This window comes from Pelobates fuscus, chromosome 7 (genome assembly GCF_036172605.1).
Source record: "Pelobates fuscus isolate aPelFus1 chromosome 7, aPelFus1.pri, whole genome shotgun sequence".
NCBI lineage: Eukaryota > Metazoa > Chordata > Amphibia > Anura > Pelobatidae > Pelobates > Pelobates fuscus.
In genome coordinates this window covers 104,090,407-104,116,145 of record NC_086323.1, presented here as the reverse complement: position 1 = coordinate 104,116,145, position 25,739 = coordinate 104,090,407, and the positions used below count along the sequence as shown (strand labels likewise).

General features: G+C 40.4%; 1 protein-coding gene across 2 annotated transcripts in view; it reads left to right on the top strand.

The window, feature by feature from the left end:
- The window catches only part of LUC7L2 (LUC7 like 2, pre-mRNA splicing factor), a 44,716-nt gene extending 25,521 nt beyond the window's left edge, over positions 1 to 19,195 (top strand). For both annotated transcript variants that reach the window (XM_063426345.1, XM_063426346.1), the window contains 6 exons: positions 3,377 to 3,487; positions 5,323 to 5,466; positions 6,549 to 6,725; positions 7,510 to 7,604; positions 7,888 to 8,070; positions 18,915 to 19,195. In XM_063426345.1, the coding sequence (XP_063282415.1) occupies positions 3,377 to 3,487; positions 5,323 to 5,466; positions 6,549 to 6,725; positions 7,510 to 7,604; positions 7,888 to 8,070; positions 18,915 to 19,065 (861 nt within the window). In that variant the 3' untranslated portion in view covers positions 19,066 to 19,195. The remainder of the gene's footprint in view (positions 1 to 3,376; positions 3,488 to 5,322; positions 5,467 to 6,548; positions 6,726 to 7,509; positions 7,605 to 7,887; positions 8,071 to 18,914) is intronic.
- Positions 19,196 to 25,739: the final 6,544 nt, after the last annotated feature.

Genomic DNA, 25,739 nt, shown 5'->3' with positions numbered 1-25,739 from the left:
TGCAACGTGTCACTGCTTGCCTTTCTTCCATCTCTGACTGGATGTCCTCCCGCTTTCTGAAACTCAATCTCTCAAAAACTGAGCTCCTTGTCTTTCCTCCTCCTAATACTGATCCTCCTCTTTCGCTCTCCCTCCAAGTTTGTGGTACCAACATCAGTCCATCCTTGCAAGCGCGCTGTCTTGGCGTCATACTTGACTCTGGTCTCACCTTTGAGCCTCACATCCAGCATGTTGCCAAATCCTGTAGATTCCATCTTAAAAACATAGCCTGCATCCGCCCCTTTCTTGCACCAGATACTACCAAGGAGCTTGTCCATGCTCTAGTAATTTCCCGCATGGATTATTGTAACCCTCTCCTGATTGGTCTCCCCAATAGCCGTACTGCACCCTTACAGTCCGTAATGAATGCTGCTGCTAGATTGATTTTCCTCTCTAGTCGTTTCTCTCACACCTCACCCCTCTGCCAGTCCTTACATTGGCTTCCTGTATGCTATAGGAGTCAATTCAAGGTACTAACTCACACCTATAAAGCACTGAACAACTCTAGCCCCTCTTATATCTCCTCACAGATCCATAGGTATGTCCCTTCTCGGTCTCTCCGTTCTGCCCGTGACCACCTCCTGTCCGTTGTCCGCACTCGTACGGCCAACTCGCGCTTGCAGGACTTCTCGCGGGCGGCTCCCTTCCTATGGAATAGCCTGCCTACCGCCATCAGACTCTCCCCTAGTCTTCAATCGTTTAAGAAGTGCCTTAAAACCCATCTCTTTAGGAAAGCTTATGGCCTCCAAGACTAACCCTTACCTCACATACCTGTCTCTTGCCCTCTCCTAAAGGGCAGCCCACCTTATTTGATTGTAAATTCCTGTCCTAATGTGTTTTACACCCCACCTCCTATAGAATGTAAGCTCGTTTGAGCAGGGTCCTCTTCAACCTATTGTTCCTGTAAGTTTATTTGTAATTGTCCTATTTATAGTTAAATCCCCCTCTCATAATATTGTAAAGCGCTACGGAATCTGTTGGCGCTATATAAATGGCAATAATAAATAAATAAATAAATAAGAACCTTTTTTGTTTTGTTATTGAGGCAATTGAGAGACACAATGCATACAAAAAGGAGTCAAAACAAGTGTACATATGTATAGCTGAGCTTGACATGAGCGAGAACTTGAAGGCTTCATTATTAAGCACCTCCTTTCTTAATTTTTTTTTTTATTTTTTATTTTTTTTATATCCTGAAAAAAAATACTGATTTTCTGTAGGAACTGAATATTCTGACTTGAAGACTCTTTGATTTCCTACTGTTTATAAACTAAATTAATACTATGCACTAACTACTACTATTATAATCTGCTTGGAGAGGGGCGAGTTCAGTGTCTGTGTACTTCTGGTTATTAAGCAATACTGGGGACTTTTTTGTATGGTTGTCTGAAAATGTCTGAATTGAATATAAAGAATATGAATTCCTATGTTTTGTCAAATTTCTTTCTTATTATATTTTACTTAAAAGCGGCACTGTCTTGGGACTTGCAGATTTTGTAAAGACTCTCAAAGATGATGTCGCCACTGGGGGTTTAATAGCCTTGCGCATGTGAGTTCAGTATTGACATCTTTTGAGTATCTCAAAGGACCAGTATCCTCTATAAACAGAGCCAATTCCCTGCAGCACACACACTGCTAGATATACACAGAGCTGCAGAATAAGCCTCCCACTTCTACAATTAATACAAACCGCTCACACATTCATAAACACATCACCACTGACAACCAACACACACCTTACAAGCTGCCTATCACATGCAATACTGCAAGCAGTCCCACACATACCCTACCAAACACAAAATGGGACATGTCTGCCACACACAATTCCACAAGCAGCTCACATTTATATGTATAATACACAATACCGCAAACTACTCATGAACATATACAATATAACAGCCCACATACAAATACAACACTGCAAAGCCACTGCAGCACCCATAAATAACACAAGCACAATACGGCAACATACACACCTTTTAATTAAAAAAAAAATAGGATCGGCATGCCAAGTGATGTCAAGATTATGTTTTGGCAAATTACTACTAAAGGATTGCCTACCCCTAGTGTTAGCTGAGTGCTCTAGCCTGGCTTAGGAGAAATATGTAAGACAAAGGAGTCTATTTGCTTTATGTTTTTATTTAGAAATAGATAAAAGAAAGATACAGTAGGAAAGAGGGCAAGAAGAGTAAGTGATTTTGAAAATGTAAGCACAGCGTTAGTGACACCTAAAAGATTCTGTTGCAAACCTGTGGTCATGTTCATGAATCTTTGCGTAATGTTTGATGGGCACAGTGCCTTTAACCCCTTAAGGACACGTGACATGTCATGATTCCCTTTTATTCCAGAAGTTTGGTCCTTAAGGGGTTAAAGTCCTTTTATTTATTTTACATGCTGTTTCAAAGGTAATGCACTTTTTGTCTGTGGAATCAAAGCTTTGATAAAAGTTAGATTTTTGTTTCACATACAAAAATATCAGACCTGTACTTCACATGATCTGTGGTGATAACTAAAATTTGTAAACATACCGTGTGCGTGTTTTATGAAATTGTAGTCAAGGCAAATCCAATGTGAGCAGATTTATTGACGCAGATGAAAGCAAAATTTCAGCCGCAACAGGGTCTTTGTCAAGCTTGAAAAAAAAGGCCCTGTTGCGGAAATAAACTTTGCTTTCATCTGCTCCAATAAACCTGCTCAATATGGATTTACCTTGAGTGCCTGGACCATCATTTATTTTCTGCAAATTACATTGAGGATTGGTCAACCTCAGACCCGGTTGCACCCTGGGATCCAGAAGAGTGCGGTACCCTTTACGGTAATTCTATCTATGAAATTGAAGTGGCATAAATGTTTCAACCTTATGTTTTTAGTTGTACTTAGGTAGTATTCATACTGTACGTTTCTTAGATCGTTTTTCATAATGTATAGTAATGTGTTTAGTGCTTAATATAAGAAAACAAATTGGATGCAAGCTATATTAATACAGGCCCTGTGTAGTCCTGTTTTTTTGGGGGGGGTTTATTTATGAAAATCTTTTGTTGTAGCATGATTCAAATGAGCCTTGTATTCCAAAAACCTTTTTCCTTTTGCCTCTCCTATCCTGCTAATTTATTGTATAATCTCGATTGCAGTAGTTAAAAATTTTTTATTCAAAATGTCCTTTCAAATTACTTACCAGTGATTTTTCACCTTGCTTATTGACCTTTTCTTCCTGTGTCTTTAGTCACTAAATTAAATTATCTGTTTTTAATACCGTTTAAATTGCGGAATGATGTGTTCCTTATAATTTTTTCTTAAAGACTGACAACATGAAGTACATAATTACATATGATTACAGGCAATGGACCACCTGCAATCTTTTATTTCGGATTGCGACAGGCGAACAGATATTGCTAAGAAGAGACTTGCTGATACTCAAGAAGAGATCAGTGCAGAAGTTGCTGCCAAAGTAAGCAACATAAAAGTTATTTTTATTTATATATATATATATATATATATATATACACTTTTTTTTTTATTGACTGGGGTGGGAAGTGCAGCAGCTACTGGTAAATTTCTAAATAAAATTAGATCCCAATAAAATAATGAATGCAGTGTGTGTTTGTGTAGTGTGTGTAGTTAATGAATTAGTAAGCTGTTACTTACCTTCCCAGCAGCTCCCTTCATCTCCCAGTGTAAATCTCGTGGTCTGCGTGCTGCGTGGAGCGTTGCCACGGTAACCCGTGGCAATGCTCTGACGGCCGCGGGACTCGCGAGATTTACACAGAGAGATGAAGGGAGCTGCTGGAAAGGTAAGTATCAGCTTGCTGCCCCCTCCCCCCACATGACCGCCCGGCTTGTAATGAGCCCGGCGGTCCTGGTTTGTATTATGGCAATGTAAGTTGCCATAATACAGTCCCTGACTCGAGTATAAGCCGAGGGTTTTTTTTTTTCCAGCATTAAAAAAAATGTGCTGAAAAACCTCTGCTTATACTAGAGTATATATGGTATATGTAATCTATCACCACCGATCCACTACCAGCACTTTATTTAGCATACTGCAATACAAAAATAAAGTGGCTCGATCCTTATTTTCCTACAGAGCACCGCAATTATGGAATAACCTCAGGGACACAGTCAAATCTTCATTCAATCTAAAATCTTTAAGAGATCTATGGCAATATACCTCAATACAGAATGCACCTGTCATGGTTGAATGTTTTATTACCGATTATGTGTTTAAATATATATATGTGTGTATGTGTATGTGTGTATAAATAGCAGAGGATATGAAATAGTTATTTTAATTATAATCAATTTACTACTCCGACCTAGATGGTACAGAGACTGCCTCATTAACCCTTCATTGCAAAGGATGTTCTCTACACTGATCTTAACATTACCTCAGTTTTTGGTGATTCAGGGGGACTAGGAGAGACATCTGGTCTCTTTTATGTTTCACTTATTATATGTATAACTATATGTATAGACAGCATATTCTGTGACCTAATAATCTGTCAGATATCTGAACTACTTGTGGAATTCCTAGTTGCTAAATTGGCAGGGGTTTTAGGACTTTTTTTGTATTGTGTAAGTTTGTATTCTAGCATTCTAGCATGCTAGCTGAAATAATGTTGCAGCTTTTCTGTAGAATTAACGGCTGTTTTGAGAAGAAAAAGAAAAAACTTTTACACATGAACTTATCCTCTCTGGCTGTTAGCCATAAGGAATCCTTCCCACTGGTATCAGTTTTGTATATATGTGACATTCACCGCCAACACGCAAAGTGTACTACTGACTGCTCTGTGCGAAGCATCATATTTGTCAATCTTATTGGATGCTGCACATGCTCAGTTTGTCTTAAATGCTGCTCTGAGAAGGATTTGATGATGCTCAGCACTAGCAGGGAAGTAGCACAAAAGGGATGGATTGTTATTCGGAGCACATTTTTATAGGATAGGAAGGCATTAAAAAAATAAAATAAAATAAATACTAGCATTGACTGTACCTGTAAGATTGCATAGAACCTATAAAAGCTCTAAATTAGATATTTAATCTGTTAGAAAGGAAAACTACATTAATACCAGTTAATATATGGGGAGTGTGGGATGGCAATTTGCTATTCCCTTTTCAGCATTGACTGATTTCCACAGCAGTTTCTTCAAAAGATGAGCCTGAGTCAGAGGTGTTCGTAAGATAGTAGTCCTTTTGATTAAGGGCAAATTAGATAAAAATCCATTGCAGGTCGATTTGCAACCAAAATTATATTTTTTGATTTATTTTAATAAATGTTTCTTTGCTTAGGCAGAAAGAGTGCATGAATTAAACGAAGAGATTGGAAAATTATTGGCTAAAGCAGAACAATTGGGAGCAGAGGGAAACGTTGAAGAATCTCAAATTGTTATGGATGAAGTTGAAAAGACTAGAATTCAAAAAAGAGAAGCTGAGGTTTGTAATCCTATACTAAATTAATTTTCTGCATTATATTATATTCATTGATATATGTAACAACAACATTTGCATAATTCTTTTAGTGAAACTTGCTAATTTGGTATGAGAATATCTATAGATTTTACTTAAAAGGGACACTATAAGCAGCAAAACAACAATAGCTTAATTGTTGTATAGACCATGTCCCTGCATTATAACTGCTCAATTCTCTGCCGTTTAGGAGTTAAATATTTTTGCTATGCAGTCCTTGAAACCCCTCCCCTGCATGTGACCTGCACATTTCCTTTATTGCACAGTCTGTTTAATTTAGAATGTATCTCCTGCTCGGTTAATAGCTTGTGAGAACCTTCAGGAACTTCCTGTGTCTGATTTTATATTTCAATTATCAGAACAGTAGATAATACCTTAACGGAAACTATAGTGCCAGGAAAACACTTGTTTACATGGCACTATAGCTCCCCCCTGTGGTGCAGAAGGGGTTACCTGTGCTCCGCTCCACCCATGCACGTCAATGGCTGCGCTTGCGTTAGGCTTTCCCCATAAGAAAGCGTTATTAAATGCTTTCCTAGAAGTCGCCTTTGAGCCTGAATGTTCCTCTAGTGGCTGTCTGGTAGACCGCCACTAGAGGAGTTGTTAACCCTAGCAGGTAATTATTGCTGTTTATAAAAGCTACAATAAATACATGCTCAGGGTTAAGGGTAATGGGAGTTTGCACCCAGACCACTTCAATGAGCTGAAGTGGTCTGGGTGCCTACAGTGTTCCTTTAAAATAAGCACACTGTACAGTCCATGTAATTGAAAATGAAACAATGTATTTTCTTGTAAGCTGTGTGAGTCACATGCAGGGTTGGTATGGCTATGGCTGCAGAAACAAGTGATTTAACTCCCTAATAGAGAATTGAACAGGACTGCAGATATGAGTTCTATACACTAAAACTGCTTTATTAAGTTGTTTTGTTGCTTAGAGAATCCCTTTTAAACGTGATTTAATTTAAGATGATTGTTTTGCAATAAAATGGCTTTTAAGCAACTAGATGTCATATTCTGTGCCCTTATTTATGCAATTTCCCTCCTTACAGGAAATCTACCGCAATTCTATGCCGGCTTCAAGCTTTCAGCAGCAAAAGCTGCGAGTATGTGAAGTTTGTTCGGCTTACCTGGGACTACATGATAATGACAGAAGGTTGGCTGACCACTTTGGGGGCAAGTTGCATTTGGGCTTCATTGAAATACGTGAGAAATTAGATGTATTAAAGGTAAGGATCTTCAATTTGATACTGAAAAGCTGTGCAGTTGTTTCCATTGCATGTGATAAATGAAATCATTCAGCAATGGATTTTATTGTATTGATGATAATCAAGGGAAATTTTAATACTTACAAAGTATTTGCATTATTAAAGAGCTAAATACTTTGCATTTGTTTGTATGTACTGAATTTGCCTTTCTTCATAGAGACAATCCCGTCAACATACCCACTTCATGTCATTGAAGTTGTTGTGGTGATTGGAATTCCTGGTCAGCTGCAACCTGGCTCCTCTGCTGCAATGGCTAAAGCTTCTGCATTGACTCAAACTGTGATGGCAGCATTGATAGATTGTGAAAAACTAAGCACAGTCAGCTGATGCACTCATATAACTCATCTTTGGTATGAATTGGTATGGCTAAGGCAGAGTGCAACTCTAATCTAGCCATACCCTCCTGTGGGATCAAGGCTGGAAGTGCCTGGGGACATTCAAAAAATGGTTTACCGCTTAACCAAGAGTCATTGCCAGGGGACTTCAGGCACCATAAGTACTTTAATAACATGATGTGGTTATGGTGACTAGAGTGTGTCTCATAGTGTGTACCATACAAAATAACTGATGAAGGGAAGAGAGCAAATCAAAACACAAATTTCATTACATGAAAAACCTTTATTTGAAATGAAATTTGCACATGAAACTAAAATTTGTGTTAATAAACCAGTTCTAATTTAATTGATTAAACAAGTGACTGTCCTTCCGCAAAATAACAAAACATTATATTCTCTTTTATTGTTAGAGGCTTGTGGCAGAAAAAAAGGAGAGGAGGAATCAAGACAGACTGAAACGTAGGGAGGAAAGGGACAGAGAGGAGCGAGACAAACTGAAAAAGAGGTAAGGTACTGTCCTCTAGTGTGATAATGTAGTGTACAATACTACAAAATCATTTAAAATTATCAAGGTCATGTGTGAGAACAGCTGGTTTCTCAGCTGATCTCTCTGGATTATTTTTTTAATTACCTAAAATTCAAGGTAACTTAAAATAGTAACTTACTACGCTAATCTACATTGTGTTGTTTTTTTGGATGTGCACATTAATTTCATGCTTCCAAGTGCCATTTTGTACATAACAGCAGTATTTGAATAAATTAATCACGATTGCCTTTTTGTCACTTAGGTCAAGATCCAGAGAACGTCGCAAACGCCAATCTCGTTCTTCTTCTCGAGATCGGAAAATAAAAACAAGGTCTAGATCTCGTGAAACACATCACAGACCCAAATCTCACTCAGGTAGCCGTAGCCGCAGTCGCAGTCACCACAGGAGTCGAGATAGGAGCAGGGACCGTAGTTCCAAAACAAAGTACGTTTATTTATTTTTTATTACTGGTGGAGCGGGGTGCTTTGTTTTTAATTTGGTGAATAGTCTTGACTATGGAAAAAAATCTGCATGAACGGAGCATACACTAAAATAAGGCCCTCGAAAGCATTGAATCAATGCTTTCCAATGGGAATTTCACTGACTCTGGATGTCCTCATGCAGAGCGTGAGTACATCCAGGTCACACCCTTGGCCTCTCTGCTCACCCATACTAGGACAACATCCTACTTAAAGCAGACTGACCAGCAAGTGGTCCTTCATACAGAATTATTCATCTTGCTCCTGAGAATCAACCTACCAAGTGTTTAGGTGTACCCGATACCAGGGACTTCGTCTTGATATGGCTTCTGTGAGGCTTCATCTATGTTTTTAAAAGCAAGAAAAGAAAGTTATTGTATTGTTTTGTATTTATTTTTTTACAATATCAACCAGTAAAGTGAAAAATGTTTTCAGCAATGTAATGTGTCTTAAATAATGTAAGGCTCTTAAGGGTTAAACACACAGCAGCTATTAGCAGTGCACAATATGTTACAATGAATGTTGTGTTAGTCATTTTCCTTTTCACATCCACTCCAAAATATGAAAAATAGGTCAGGCTTGTGGAATTTGTCTTAATATACAAAATATCTATCCAGATAAGCTCTTGTTTCTTCTCTGTGAACAATTTGAAATATTGGAGAGGGTGGCAAAAGTTCAAACGAAAGCATTTAAAAAAAAAAAAGGGGGGCGGGGGGGGGATCTAAATGATTAGTAGATTGCAATGCTATCAAAACATGTAGAGATCTGCAGCTATGAGAGAGTGCTTCAAGATTCTCTGGTAGGTGGTAAACCTGTAATGTGCTCCAGTCGGTGATTTCTATTCCTGGTGTAAAAAGTTTGGAAGCAGGCTACCTCATTCACCAGAGAAGTAGAGTCTCCATGGAGAGGTTGTCTTTCAGCTTGTTCAACCTGGAGATAGATATCATGCTCTCTCATTAAAATAGTATAATGCCCCCGAGACCGGCGCTCCTCCACTGTTGCCGAACCCTCCAGCACAGCCGACCACACAAAGCTCTTCCCTCTGCTGGGTATGAAATGAAGGGAAACCCAACAAAACGGGTTGATGATGATGTAATTTTCCATCTGGACCAGGACGATCCCAGCTTTTCTGGACAAGAGCAAGCTAGTTTCTGCTTTGATCCAAGATATGCTATGCAGAAGAAGTGCCCTCTATGCTCTTTGGTTTTTCCTCCTAATTTTGATCAAGTTCAGTTTGAAGCTCACGTTGAAAGTCACTGGAAGGTGTGCCCTATGTGTAACGAGCAATTTCCTCCAGACTGCGACCAACAGATCTTTGAGAAGCATGTTCAGACACACTTCGATGGCAATGTCTGGAATTTTGATTAAACGCCTTTGCTTTGTGTTTGAAAAGTGGCGGTGAGAAGTTCACCTTAAAAACTAAAAGTAAAACCTAGCTTAAAGCACCACGTATAGTGTGAGAAATGCTCTGCATTAGGGATCGACCGATTATCGGTTTTACCGATATAATCGGCCGATATTCGGTATTTTCGGCAATATCGGTATCGGCCAATAGGGATACCGATATTGCCGATAATACCTCCCAGGACCGCCAGGCTCATTACAAGCCCGGCGGTCCTGGGGGGGGGCGGGCAGCAAGCGTTTACTCACCTCCCAGCAGCTCCTCCAGCTCCCCAGTGTAAATCTCGCGAGACCCGCGGCCAGCTCTGACGGCCGCGGGTCTCGCGAGATTTACACTGGGGAGCTGGATGAGCTGCTGGGAGGTGAGTAAACGCTTGCTGCCCACCCCACTTCCCTCCCCTCCCCCAGCTAAGCCAAAGCCACTGGACCACCAGGGATTAACATATCCCCCCTCCCTGGCAAGGCAACAAGCAGGGAGGGGGGACAACAAAAAATAAATAATAATAATTAAATATATATAAAAAAAATAATAATTTAATATAAAAATGAAAACATTTTTTTTTATAAAAAATGCCCCCTCACACACACTATTATACACCTACACTACACAAACACACTGTGTATATAATTCAGTGTGTTTGTATAGTGTGTGTGTGTGTATATATATAATGCAGTGTTTGTATAGTGTGTGTATATATAATGCACACTACACAAACACACTGTATTATATACACACACTATACAAACACACACTGGCATTATATACACACACTGCATTATATACACACACACTATACACACACACACACACACACACACACACACACACACTGCATTATATACACACACTACACACACACACTGCATTATATACACACACACTATACACACACACACTGCATTATATACACACACACTATACAAACACACACTGCATTATATACACACACACTATACACACACACTGCGTTATATACACACACTATACAAACACACACTGCGTTATATACACACACACTATACAAACACACACTGCGTTATATACACACACACTATACAAACACACACTGCGTTATATCCACTACACACACACTGCATCCACTACACACGGCATGTATATTTTGTGCATTTACCTTTAGAAATAGTTTTTTATTTTCCAAAATGGTAAATGTACAGAATATCGGCAAATTATATCGGCTATCGGCCTGAAAGTTCACAGGATATCGGTATCGGCTCTAAAAAATCAATATCGGTCGATCCCTACTCTGCATTGTAATTTCAGTTAAAATCTGTTTTGGATATTCCTTTCTTTAAATTTTGTAATTTATCATGCTGGGACTTCATCTTTATAGATCCAACAGAAACCTTTAGTGTTCCATGTGTGTCCAAGTCTAATGCAACTAATCTCAATTTCTTGTTGTATTGGAATTACACAGAGCTGAACTAACTGTTGTGTTTATCCCACCAGCGGCAGTTTACAGCATGCCTTTAAATCCCACGACCCAGTTTTGTGTTACACTTTATTTTGGTGAAGGGGATTGTCTGAAATAATGGAAGTTACACACTGCTTTCCTCTTTTTATTTAGTTCTGGGTAGAAATAAACCGTTAACTGCTTGTAAAATGGAATTATATTATCACTAGCCTTATAAACAACTTGCATCTAAATTGTGTAAAACTGGAAGTCTGGTGATTAAATTGATTCAAATCCAATACACTATACTACTGATAAATCTGTAGGCTTCTAATGATCTAAAATAATTTTAAAATATTTAGTATTTTCTACATCTTATAGAGTTACATTGTTTAATTACTCAGCTCATGTCTTGAATAGCAGTCAGACCTGATAGTAACCACCTCACCTATTAATATAATCTTAGTCGATCATAAGCATTATCTAGTTTATTATAAAAAAGTGCCGCCTTATATGTCACGTAATGTCTAATCTACAACTGTTATCCATTAAGTGTTCTCACTTGTTTTATTTACTTTTACTCTAACAATATAATCGTCTAAGCTAGTTAAAATTATAAAAAATGTGTGAATTCTCATGCCACAAAAAAAAAAAAATGGTATAATACTGTATTCCTGGTGTGTTGTGCCAGGAGCTGGCACATGCATTGTTCTGCTTAATCTGCCGAATATCTCAAGCTAATCTACCAATAGGGCTGCAAATACATGAGAGGTTGCCCGGGGCAGTCTTCAAGTACCAGTACATGCCTTTCATTTTGAAATCTGGGCCGAAACGAGGGAGGAAGGGGCCCGCGGTCTACCATCTCCCTTCACACCTCGAACAGACGGTGCTGCTGGGGCCTCCCACGCCCTTTACCACACCGAAGACTGAGTACACTCACCGCTCCTTGCCGGATCAGCTCTCCACAATGGGTAGGCGCTCTCAGAAACTCCAACCAGGCACCCCACATGATGCACAAGATATAGGGGTCCCAATTCCAGCGACCGGCCCTGCACAATCTGGTAACTCAGGAGGGCCATGAGACCTCAGTTAATCCTCAGCACCCCATGCCAAATACAACTCAGCCCACACCACAGACCCCTGAGCAGCCAGGACTTGACTCTGGCCACGAAGCAGGATATTAAAGACCTCCTGGCTGACTTTCGACCGACGCTGACAGCAGACATTGCTGTAATTCAAGCTTAGATGCAGGTGGCCACTGACAAGGTCCGGGCCACGGAGGAGGACATCCTCAATGCAAGACGATCTACTGAACATAAGAGAATCCCTTAACTCCATGCAAAAGGCGCAGCAAGCACAATCCGTGCACCTCTGTGCCCTAGATGACCGCTCCCGACGCAACAATTAAAAAATACGCAGTATACTTTAGACCTTATCTACGGAAGAACTGCCACACTACTTGAGACGCATGGTGGCCTCGCTCTTGCCACCGGCACAGGCGAAAAAGTTAATGACTGATGGAGTATTCCGCCTACCAAAATCCCCTAGAGCTCCTAAATCAGGCGTGAGCGAGGTGCTAAACCGTTGCTCCCTCGCACAAGACAAGAAATCTTTACCAACAGCCCTGCGAACCAAGACGCCCTATCTGTTTGAGGTCACGGAACTGACATTCTACCAAGACCTCTTGAGGTCCACCCTGTAGTGGAGACGATCGCTCTTCTCCATCACAAGTCAGCTGAGAACAGCCAGAATCCCATACCATTGGGCAACTCCAAGACCCCTTGAGACGGAACATAATGGAACTGTACGTAGCCCATCTTCTACTGAGGACGCACCAGCCCTGTTTAGGACTGGGACTTCCTGTACCTGACAGGGAAGCAGGAGGCCAAAATGGTACTCACCATTGGGATCCAAGCACTGTGGTCCCCTTCGTCCCACATTTACAACAGACGATGAGAATGGGGACCTAACTAGGAAGCAAGCTAATACTACTTTGAGTAGACACAGGCTGCATCATCTGTTTATCGTTTAAGATAAATCCCCACCCCCTTGGTTAGGGGTAACAGAAATGAGTCAGTACATCCTCTTATAGCCTGGGCTTTACTAGGGCCACTGCACTTTAGCCAAACCAGATCAAACGCCGCTACAGGCTCGCTAAATTTTAGCCATTACTATGTAGCATAATTTACATAATCTCCAAACCTCACCCCTCATATAGCAAGGCCCTTCCCTGCTGGCACACAGATGACCCAAGCATACCACAAGCCCACCTCCTATGTCTCACTCCTGGTAGCCCCACAGACCACCTCATTCTGGCAAGTTAAAACCCGCCAGGTTATATCCCCACATGTCTAACCTACAATAAACACTGTAAAATGATATGTTAAGATGTGATTGTTTTGCTTATTTTTCAAAAAGTAAGAGTCTACTAAACCCCACGAAAGGGTTAAACTTTTTCAGTCGTTTAAATTTCTGCAGTGTTTGTGTTTAGCTTTTACTCTTACTCATTTACTGTACCCACACATATTGTATACCGTTTTTCCTTGACATAAAATGGTCTTTCTAAAGATACCATTATTTTCGTCATATCATATAATTTAAAAAGAAAATTATAAAATATGATGAAAAAAAACAAAACACTTTTTCTAACTTTGCCCCCCAAAATCAGTTGCGCATCTGCAACCGCCCCAAAACACCCGTGCTAAATAGTTTCTAAATTATGTCCTGAGTTTAGAAATGTTAACATGTTCTTAGCTTTTTTTTTTTTTGGCAAGTTTAGGGCAATAAGTACAAATAGCAATTTGCTATTTCCAAACCATTTTTTTTTTTTTTTTTTTAACATTGTAGTACTGATATCTGACAGGAATCCCTGAATAACCCGTCGTGTGTGTATAATTTTTTTTTTTTATTTTTTTTTTTTTAAAGAAGACAACATAAGGTCTTAAACTTGGGGTATTTTGGCTCTTTCCATGCAACCATTTTACCACCAATCTATGCCAAATTAAAAAATAAATAAACTGGGTGATTTTTATTTTGGCACACATATCAATTTAAGAATGTACTGAGAACTTTAAGGGTTACTGCCAAAGAACAACCCAATATGTGTTCAGTAACATCTCCTGAGTACAGTAATTCCACCCATGTATAGGTGTGTTGGATTCTCTGGGGGCTAAAAGACCTTATTTGGAGGGTGCACATTCCAGTTTTCCACCTTGGAATTTTCACAGCTGGTCATCATGCACACATGTCCTATTTGGGACATTTTTGAAGCTGGCCAATGTTATATACCCCCATCAAGCCATATATATATATTTATTTATTTTTTTAAGTAGACAACCCACAGTATTCAAAATGGGGTATGTCCACTCTGTTTTTTTTGTTTTTTAGGAGCCACTTAGTCACAAATCCTGGCCAAAATTAGTTTATATTTAGATATTTTTTGCATTATTTTTTTTACACACACTACGTGTGTGTGTGTGTGTGTATATATATATATAGAGATAGATATATCGATCTCTATCTTTGTAAATAGGTATCATCAGCACTCTCGGATTTTAAAAGTCCAACATTTATTTTGTTCAAAGTTAAAAAATGATCAACGTTTCAGTCCTACATAGAGGACTTTCATCGGGATCAAATATAATGTATTTTGATCCTGATGAAAGTCCTCTATGTAGGACTGAAACGGTGATTTATTTTTTTTTTTTTTTTTTTTTAATTCTTTATTTTGGTTGTGCAGGTGGGTACAAGGTGTCAACGAACGCCACAACAGCGTATAGCAAGATCAATACATGTTAGACAGTGGCAGGAGGATATGCACATTTTTTTTTGTTATTTATCCAGCTTATCTAGACATTTACAATAGCTCGAAGTAGAGGAGGCAAATCTTAATAAAAACAAACGTTTTTAGAGCTTAACGATGCTAAACTGGGCGTCTTATAGCAGCTAACACTTTATAGACGGTTACATATCATCTAAATCATTACAGTAGTCTCCAGGAGAGCTGCTTTATGGTTACAAGTGAGGTTTGTATCTTGGCTTGTTATGCCGTTTATCTTTGTTATATTCTTTGTCGTTTGTATGTTAAAAAGAAAGGAAAAGAGGAACATAATCAACGAAAAAGCATAATTAAACGTAGGATAAACGGTCCAGGTATCTGCTCCCAGAAGGTACAATATGTGTGGTTATATACGCCTGTCGTATGCTGTTCTGAACCTATGGTACTCAGCATTTTGTTAAATTAAGTACGAGTGAGAGATACCTGTCGTAGGTTAACCTTGGCAGGTTAGACACAGCTGGGTGTAGGTTAATTACTGCAGATCAAATCGAATTGCTCAAGGTATATTAGAACACAATTCGCTGAGGTTAACGCTTATATGCAGCAGTGTCTACTGAAGCTGGTCCGAGGACCGTACATGTATGGTAAAATAAACATTTAGAGACTGCTTGCACTAAAAAAAAAAAAAAAAAAATAATAATAAAAAATATTTATATTAGAACGATTTAACAAGGTTAGCATGGAACAGGTGTCTGTAGGGTGTTCTACTGCCGTATGGTCCAACTGTGCCAGCGAGCCGAGTCCATGTTCTAAGCTTCGGTCTATGCCACAGTCCTGGTTCCGCATGATACTAGCGGGATGTGGGTTTTTATGCCTTGCGTGGGTGTGGGTGTTTAGGCATAAGAGTCCCGGTCAGGGCCTGTAGGTGGCAGTCCCGTGCGGGGTCTGGTGTTATCTCGGGTGGGTGCACCATATGGTGCCTGTTTGGGCACGAATTCTGTGGATGTTCCTGGGTTCCAGCTGTGGGTCAATTTAGGTGCCGTGCTCTGGGGGGCCATGTTAAGAAATCGTTGGTGGATCCCTAGGTTTGGCAGGGCTGTGGCGGCTTCTTGGAGGTCTCGGACCACGTGGGTTGTATCCCCATGGGTGATGGATAGAGATCGAGAGGGGCGCCAGCGATAGCTTATCTTGTGCTGTTGGAGAAGTGAGGTGAGTGGTCTCAATTCTCGGCGCCATGCCAGTGTGCTGCCGCTGAGGTCTGCATAGAATGTTAGTGACATGTCCTCAAAAGTGTATGGTGAGTTGCCCCTAAGCGCATTCATGACAGCTGCCTTGTCCTTTCCATTTTGGAACTTGATTATCAGATCCCTGGAAGCCGTTGGCGGTGCTTTTGCTGACTTGGGCACTCTGAACATATCCTCTGCCACTATTGCTTTGGCTTGTTTGGGCGTTAGTATGGCTGTTAGCAGTCTTCTCACCACGTGTTGGAGCTCAGCGTCTGGTGTGTTTTCAGGAATTCCCCTTACTTTCAAGTTGTTTCGACGACGGGCATCTTCCAATGCGGCAAAGCGGCTTTCAAACGTCAGGTTTTGCTTTTTCAGATCACTGACCTCCTGTTGCAGTGTTGTGATCCGTTGCATGCTGGATTGTGAGGTGGTTTCTAACGCTCCGATGCGGCCTGTCAGGCCCTTCAGGTCCTGGCGTATCGTGGCCATGTCTGCCTGGAGGTTTTTTTGCAGATCCGCCAGCAGCTCTTTCAGTATAGTGGTAGTCACCGGAGCTGAGTCCTGCTTTGTCGAGGGAGGCGGCGGTGGTGGGAGCGCTGGAGCAGGCATGTAGCTTTCCTCTGTGCCGTAGGAGAAGTCCTCTGAGAGGTCAGAGCAGTCTCCTGAGATGGCCGCCATGTTGTGCCCGTGGGCGCCCTGGGCCTGTCTCCACATGTCCCCAATGCTCCTGCCTAGCCGGGGTGCCTCCTGCCGAGGCTTTTTCGCTTTTTTCCCCATGGGTCTTGGGTATGTTTAGGGGGTTGTTTGTGGCCGGTTTGCTCAGCTGGAGTGCCGAAAATCGGTAAGTTATGTACCTCGCGGTCCGGAGCTCCATAGACTGGTGATTGTTTTTTTAACTTTGAACTAAATAAATTTTGGACTTTTAAAATCCGAGTGCTGATACCTATTTACAAAGATGGATACTACTAGCCATGGTTTGCTTGCACCTGGTCATTAAGTGACTTTAAACGTGAGTGCAAGAGCTTCTTCTTTTTCTGTTTTTTATATATTCTATATAATATACATATATATGATTACATTATAAGTGTATTTTGAGATATATGTGTATCTCTCAAAGTACATTTATAATGCAATCATATATATGCATTATATGTATAATATATTATAAAATTATTTAATATTTTATAATATATTATACATATTTTGTTTTACATTTTAGGTTCCTGGGGTACTGCATGATTGCTTTAAGTCCCCCTGCTGGCAGCTCCATAGACTTCCATTGCGGCTGTGTGATCATGGTGATCACATGGCCCCGGAGGGGACGGAGCTGCAGCAGGGGGACTGCTGGGATATCGGGCAGTCCCCCTGGACCGGTATCGCCAGTCCAGGTGAGTTCTCTTGTCATTGTAGCCACGGACGTGCAGGGTACATCCGTGGTAATTAACTGCTGTTTTTTTGCCGGACGTACCCTGCACGTCAGAGGTCAGGAAGGGGTTAATGAGATTGTGCTTTGATTCTGGGAGAGGCCATTTTTGGGAGAAGATGAGTCCTAGGATACAAATGGTTAATTTCTGAAACTAAACTATAAATGATCTTGAAATAGGCATTGAAAGCCATGTATCAATGTTTGCAGATGGCACAAAACTTTGTAAAGTAATAAAATGCGAGCAGGATATTGCTTTGCTGCAGAGGGATTTGGATAGATTGGGTGACTGGGCACTAAAATGGCAGATGAAATTTAACGTAGAGAAATGCAAAGGTATGCACTTCGGGGTCAAGAATGCACAAGCAACTTACACCCTAAATGGTAGTGAATTAGGGATAACCACACATGAGAAGGATTTGGGAATTGTTATAGACAACAAATTAAGCGACAGTATGCAGTGTCAATCTGCCGTTGTTAAGGCCAGTAAGGTTTTGTCATGTATAACTAGGGGCATAAATTCTCTGGATGAAAATATAATTTTGCCTCTTTATAAATCGCTGGTAAGACCACACCTTAAATATGCTGTGCAATTTTGGGCACCTGTTCTAAAGAAGAATATCATGACACTAGAAAAAGTGCAGAGATGGGCTACAAAATTGATAAAAGGAATGGAGTATTTTAGTTAACGAAGAAAGGTTTAAAAATGTAAATCTCTTTAGTTTGGGAAAAACTGCGCCTCAGAGGGTATATGATAACATTATACAAATATATTCCAGGCCAGTACAAACCATTATCTGGAAATCTTTTCAGAAACAAAGCTATACATAGGACACGAGGTCACGCATTTAGGCTGGAAGAAAGGAAGGCAAAGTTACAGTAAGAGCAATAAGGATATGGAATTCTCTGCCTGAAGAGGTGGTTTTATCAGTCCATACAGATGTTTAAACTACAATTGGATAAATACTTGCAAAAAAATAACATACAGGGATATAATTTCTAATTAGTGGGGTAATAGCTGCTTGATCCAAGGAGAGATTTGACTGCTATTTTGGGGTCAAGAAGGAATTTTTTCCTACTTTGTTGCAAAATTGGAAGCGCTTCAAACTGTTTTTTTTTTTTTTTTTTTTTTTTTGCCTTCTTTTGGATCAACAGCAAAAACATATGTGAGGAAGGCTGAATTTGATGGACGCAAGTCTCTTTTCAGCTATGTAACTGGAACTGATGTAACCATTGCGCCATTGGTGTATGGGGTGCATCTAGCACAGGTTGAGTAACTGGTCAAGAACCACGTGGCAAAATTTGCCTCTTAGTTCAGAATTTACATTATATAGTTTGTGGAAAACTGGTTACATTGAGAATGTTTTAATTTGTTTATTTTGGCTTAAAATTTAAATTTCCTTTTTCAGTTTAAAACTTTCAATTCCCTATAAGTGTGTACCAATGAGAGATTTATTACTGAATATCTTTTTCCATAATGGTGATGTCTTGCAAATCAAAGGTAAATTTGTCTTTCTGTCACAGAGAATAGATTGCAGTTTGTTTTAATAATCTGATATTTTCACTCAGATCTTCAAGAGACAAAGAGCGGTCATCAAAAGATAGAGTATCCAGGGATCACTCAAGAGACCGGGAACGTAAACATAAGAGAAACAATGAAAGCACCAATGGAAAACCAGAGGGTCGTAGTTCGGAAGAGCTTGAAGCTGGAGAGATTTAAAAATAAAATAAAGTTTTTCTAAAGCTGCAACCTGTGACATAGTTTACAGATGCTTGTAAGGGACAAAATAACAGGGATGGTTTCACTTTTTTTTGCTAGAATAGCCATAAAGTCAAACCCTACTTGGATACATTTTTTTTTTTTTCCCCTTTCATAAATTTTTTTTTTTTTTTTTACTTTATTTGAAAACATATTGAATCTTGCTTGTGTTAATCTCGGATGCTGCATTGTAGAATGTTTTTGTCCTAATAAAGTCTATTTTATATCTGCATACACCCTTATGATTTTCAAACTAGGTGTTCATGACCTAAGGTTTCACTGGTATACTCTAGTTTCAGGCAGTTATTAAAAAAAAAAAATCACAACCTTCAATGCCTTCATATTTTTGTTAATACTTGTGGAGTAGATTTTTATTATATATTTTTTGCTGCTTGAACCTGATTTAAGCACACTTTTTGCCAGCTTTTGTAAAACCTCTACACTCCCTCTCCCCTTAAATCTTTTTTTTTTTTTTTTTTTTGCCATTTTTAATGTGAACATATAGTGTGTATTCCTAGTATCACATCTTCTGCAATATAGATACATAGTTACATAAGCTTGTCATTTTTTAAGCAAAAAATCTTGTTCTGTTTTCCATACAGTAACAAATTTAATAAACCATAATTCTTTGTGATGCAATACTGTTATTTATATATGCCTTGCTCAAGAATTCCTTGTATGCTTCATAATATAATACAGCACTTGCAAATAATTGTAATTAAAACCCAATAGTGGACAAAAGCATCTTTAGGGCTTGTATTTGTCTATTCCTTGCAAAGTCAATTCTGGCAAAAAAAAAAAAGTTTCTTTCTCTGTATTAAATGTGAAAATGTATTTATAAAATAGATGGAATCCTAGACTGGTATGTTTTTTTGGGTGTTTTTTTTTTTGTTTTTTTTTAAATCACTACTCGGCCAATGATGCAGCGAATTTTTTGTCTTTTCAAATGAGAACTTTATGTTCATAATATTTTTAGCAATTTAAATCTTTACTTTTGTCCCATGTAAGCAAGAATCTGAGTAACTTGTTTGTGTTGATTACCTTGTAAACCTGTCAGAAAATTTGCTGTTGAAATCCATAAATGATATCCAATATGCTGTAAATATTTTTGAAATCAGTATTTAAGTTTTGATTGTTTTATTCTGTATCTAAATAGTTTAGTTCATTAAAACTATATAGTTATGTCTAAATTTCTTCTCATCTGCAAAGCTCTTTCAGTCATTTGCAATAAAATATACCAGGTTTGATCTAATAAAACAGTTGAGTTGCATCCATAACAGTATTTGCCTATGTGAAAGTGATTGGCAGTAGAAGATATTTATTTGCAACTGCTACAAGTGTGTTTTTATATGGAGCTGCTGATTATTACATAAGCCTTAAAGGGACACTATAGTCACCCAGACCACTTCAGCTCAATTAAGTGGTCTGGGTGCCGGGTCCCTCAGGTTTTAACCCTTCACACCAGGTCCCTCAGGTTTTAACCCTTCACATGTAAACATAGCAGTTTTAGAGAAAATGCTATGTTTACATTTGGGGTTAATCCAGCCTCTAGTGCAGGCATCCGCAACCTTCGGCACTCCAGATGTTTTAGACTACACCTCCCATGGTGCTTTACCACCATTATGGGTGTAGTCCAAAACACCTGGTGTGCCAAAGGTTGCTTATCCCTGCTCTAGTGGCCGTCTTCCACTAGAGGCGCATCTGTGACGCTGGATGCGAATTTCGCATCCATTGTGCATAGCGTCCATAGGAAGGCATTGAGAAATGCTTTCCTATGGACACTGAGCGCGTGGCACTTGCCGCGCACGCACATTGGGCTCCACTGACGTCGGAGGGGGAGGAGAGGTCACCAGCGCTGGATTAAGGTAAGGTACTGAAGGGGTTTTAACCCCATCAGCGCCACGGGGTGGGGGCACCCTCAGGGCAGTATAGTGTCAGGAAAACCACTTTGTTTTCATGACACTATAGTGATCCTTTAAAACTCCTATCACCTTCACGGGCAGGGATGGGAAACCACATGTGGCGGTGTAGGTTGTTAGATTCAGCTTTTGACTGAATCCAAATTTTACAGAACAAATCGTTTTATTCCTATTAATACATTTTGAACGTATTTAGAATACTGAAGAATCAAGTAAATTTCAACAAAATAATCCTCCCAGATTGGCCAGCACATCTAGAACATTAGTGAGATATAAGGATTAAATTGTCAATTGCTACGCTCATGATTTAGTTCTAACTGCCACTGTCTGACCGCAGAAGGCTAGTTGGTGAGAAGTTATGGGGGGGATACCAGTCTGTTATCTGGTTTTGACAACCTGTGTTTCGAAGTGGAATTTGTGAATAGTTGCATAGCTCAAGTGTTTATTTTAATTCTGTCTGCTTAACAGCCCATCATGACAAAGAAGACCCAAGAGAATGCTGCAGGAAGAAAACTAATTCATTATTTATTTATTCCCTTTAACATATGGTGGCAGTAGAACAATCGGATTGTGCTTCTTATGTTGGGGACATCAATTAAAAAAAAAAAAAAAGTTTAAAATGCCCCTCCTACTTGCTTTTTACGAGACATGCCCAGCATGTCAGTTCTTCCTTGTTCCAGAATGGGACGGACAAGTGATTTTTTGGTGAGGCATGGGGACAGCTGAGAGGACAAGCTCAGGCACATTCAAGTTACAGTGCTTGTAAAAGCGACCTTTTATGCCAAGGATGTTCCTGGTGTAATCTGTAAAATTACATCAGGGTGTCGCACCCTTGACGTTGCAGGTCGTGTGTCTGCACACAGCAGTGTAACGCACACCTGCGAGGACTTGCGCTCCACCGAAGTTCTGATCACGCTACTGTGCATGTGCAGTTCTGAACTTCAAATTTGGCACTAAATTTAAATATCAAATGCCTATTTCAGCTACAGTGTTAATTTTGATGGCAATTACTTGTTTTAGTCGACTAACTCTCCAATGGTGAAATAAGTATGCTAAAATATATACCGAATAAAAAGGATATTGCACTCACATCTACCAGAGCAGAACCTGCTCCAGTGTGCACAGCGTTGATGCTATAACCCGACCCAGGGATATCCTGGTACTAGGAAGGGAAGTTTGGAAAAATGAAGTGTAAATATAGATATAAAACACACTATTTATTTATCAAACATAAAAAAATGATAACAATAAAAAATAAACTTCTTAACGTTATACGCCATACACATCAGAGCAAGCTCCGCTCCAATAAATGTGAGCACGATTTTTCATTCCATATACATTTTTTTTATTTATTTTTTTATTCTTTATTTTTGTTGTGCATAAGCTTTTTACAGTCGGTCGTGAGGTACCCCAACGGCAATCCTCCAACGCATCGTAGACAGTTTAACATAGAGGTACTTGCAATATCTAGCACAAATTTTATGTTGAAAGGTAGTAGAGTATAAACACGGTAGGGAACAAGCTTAGTGAACAGTAAACTGTGTGTCGCTATTGTATCCAGGCGTCTGAGTGCATATCTGCTAAGTGTATAAATTAAGTTAAGCTATTGAAATGCTATGCTGGGATGCACTATGTATATATATATGCTAGGTCTAAACAATTTTCTTCAAAAGTTATTAAAGTAAAGAGAAAAGAAAAAAAAACAAACAAGCAAAAAAACAAAACGATACAGGGTCACTTGGCTAATTGTGGCTCGGTGCAAATTAGTCTCGCTGTGCTGTCTAGCCTTAAGAGCGTACTGCTGCGTGGTATCTAACTAGGTAGTAGGGTAGGGACCACTGGGGGTTAATTTAAGCAAAAGTAGCATTCAAATGTTGACGATAGTAGGGGGGCTTAGTCTGCATGGTGTAAACCTGTGTGGGCTGCTATAAGGTATCCCATATCAAGTTAGAAACATATAGAAACATAGAATGTGACGGCAGATAAGAACCATTCGGCCCATCTAGTCTGCCCAGTTTTCTAAATACTTTCATTAGTCCCTGGGCTTATCTTATAGTTAGGATAGCCTTATGCCTATCCCATGCATGCTTAAACTCCTTTACTGTGTTAACCTCTACCACTTCAGCAGGAAGGCTATTCCATGCATCCACTACCCTCTCAGTTAAAGTTGTGGAAAGAAAAATAGTTGTGAATGCCAGCGGTTAGCTTGATAAATAATACGTCAGCTTATGAGAGACCTAAGGAAGGGGGGAACTTAGGCAGCAACATTGGGACATGTAATAAGTAGTCGTAGCTATAACAGTCTCTGCGTGTAAGGGGTAACTAGGCAGAATCAAAGTTCAAGTTCACCAGATTGCCTGCACCTCGGCTCCTGTCCTGAGCGGTCATCTCCCAGGCTTGTGATCTGCCGGTTTGCGGTGGGCTGTGCCCCGATCCCAGTCAGCCGATTCACATGTCCGGAAAACGGAATCCCCGGTAGTGGGGGTACATGCAGGTTTGCCAGGTGCAACAATGGTGAGGGGAGGGCCGGTGCCCCTTCAAAGCTCTGTCTCTGGTGATCCTTGTCGGGGTTCTCTGCGTGTCACGTTTGCTGGTGGCCCGCTTTGCGGCATCCCGGTCATTCGTGCGGTAGACACCCGGGTTTCTCCCGTGATGGGTTGCGCACTGTTGGTCCGAGGTCGTCGAGGCAGGCTGCAAGTTGGCTAGTCTCGTTCTTGTGTGTGTGAGCGCGGGTGCTGGCGCCCAAGGTTTCCCGCCCTTGTGGTTGCCGTTGTGTGTTTGGTCGGTTGGCCGCTCTGAATATTTGTTGTGGGAGTCCGTAATGGCGGCGACGGGTCTCTGGACGGATCCACGACGACACCATTCGAGCCGCCTGAAGGTAGGACACTCCCCTGGCACATAAGATTTTGTGGAAGCTCAGGCAGAGTAGGTCCAGAGCTTCCAGTTGGTGAGCATGTAGGCAGTCGCTAATGTTCCCTCTCTTAGGCCCTTGCTGGTCAGCCATCTTGGGTGTGCCCCGGCAGGCTGGTGCCTCTGCTGGCTGTGCGGCTGTGGTCCTTCGCTTTCTGCTTCGGTCCGCTTTTTTAGTGGGTACCGGGATAACCCCCACCGGTCCACAGGGGGGTGGGTGGGAGATCAGGAGCGCTTCTAGGGGGATCTGGATTCGAGGAGAGCGGCCGCCTCTCCTCGGCACCAACTCCTGTAGGCCGCAGGCAGTTTTTCGGGTTCTGGGCTCCGACAGGCTCCTGAAGGGTATCTGTCGATTCTGCGGTGCACCCCCAATGTGGGTAGCGCACCCCAGTGTGTCTTTGGGCTGAGTAGCCTTCGGTATTGCCGCTTGTTCTATCCGCCTGACAGGAGCTCAGTCCCCGCACGTCTGTTCGGCTTGACGGTCAGACTCCGCCCCCCTAGTCGACTAACTCTCCAGTACATTTTATTCGACTGTCTCTTTTGCCCCTCTGGAGGTTTCCCTCCTCCCCAAGCTCCTGTCTCTTTTGCCCCTTTGTGGCTCTTTGCCCCCCTCCCAGCACCATCTGTGTCTCTCTCCCCTAGCTCCTCCACATGTCATTTCCTACCCTCCCACATGTGTCCTACCCGGCAGTGTTAATTTTGGCAGCAAATCTCAATTTACTTTTAGTCAGTCTTTTTGACTACAAAGCCATTTTAGTTGTAGTTTAGTCTACTAAATCTGACAAAAATTGTAAGTCGATGCTGAATTATGGATCTGCCCTGTCACCAGCCCTCCCCACACAGCTCTGAGGTTTGTTTTTTTGAGGTGAGGTTGGTGATCTAATTAAATTTTACAAGTTTGTTTATTTTGGCACTTTTAAGATGTGTATCCTGCTTCTACAGATAGAGTAGATAAGGAAAAAATGACTACTCCTGCACCTAAGAAAGCAGTTTCTAAATCCAAGCACCCATCATGCAGTAATGGTGGTACTCCACTTCTAACAGGAAGATGCGCAACTTTTGTTCCTCTGAGGCACTTAAAAACACACAGAATACCCACTCCTTTCCTTTAAAAAAAAAAAAAAAAGTTGAGACAAAATTTTCCTGAAATAGACGGCATAGTCTAGGGTTCCAGTAGCAGCACAAGGACAGACTGTTAAGAGGCAAAAAAGATCTAAATCAAGGTTTAAATTATCTTCTAGATAATGTTCTGCTTCAGAAACATCAGATTCATCATGTACGTCATCTAGTGTAGAGATTGGATTTCCACCAGATGAATGGAGAAAGTTTGTTAGGTTTCTTTAGCTTTGAGCAGATTCGATCTACTCATAGGCACCACCAGAAAATCAACATCCAAAATATACTTGATGATTCTGCATTACTTATAGTTTCTTACAGGACTTTTTTTTAAATCAGGTCTTAGTGTTTTCCAATTCAATGTGCAATTGTCAGCTTTAAGTAAATTTCTCATCTGTGATTTTGCTTCTGATTAATTACAAGATTTTCCAAGCTATGTTAATTCTCGGGCCTCATCGGAAATCTTTTATTCCTTCATGGGTTTTATCTCTGGCATTAAGCGAACCACTATTTGAGCCAATGGAAGACATCCTGCTACAGTTTCCTTCACAGAAAACAGCGTTTTTAGTGGCAATTAGATCACCTGAAAGGGTTGGGGAAGCCGTTTTTTCATCAGAGGAATGTACCATCTTCCATTCAGATAAAGTTATTTTACATTTTAAGCCATTACATTTATAGCTATATTTAACA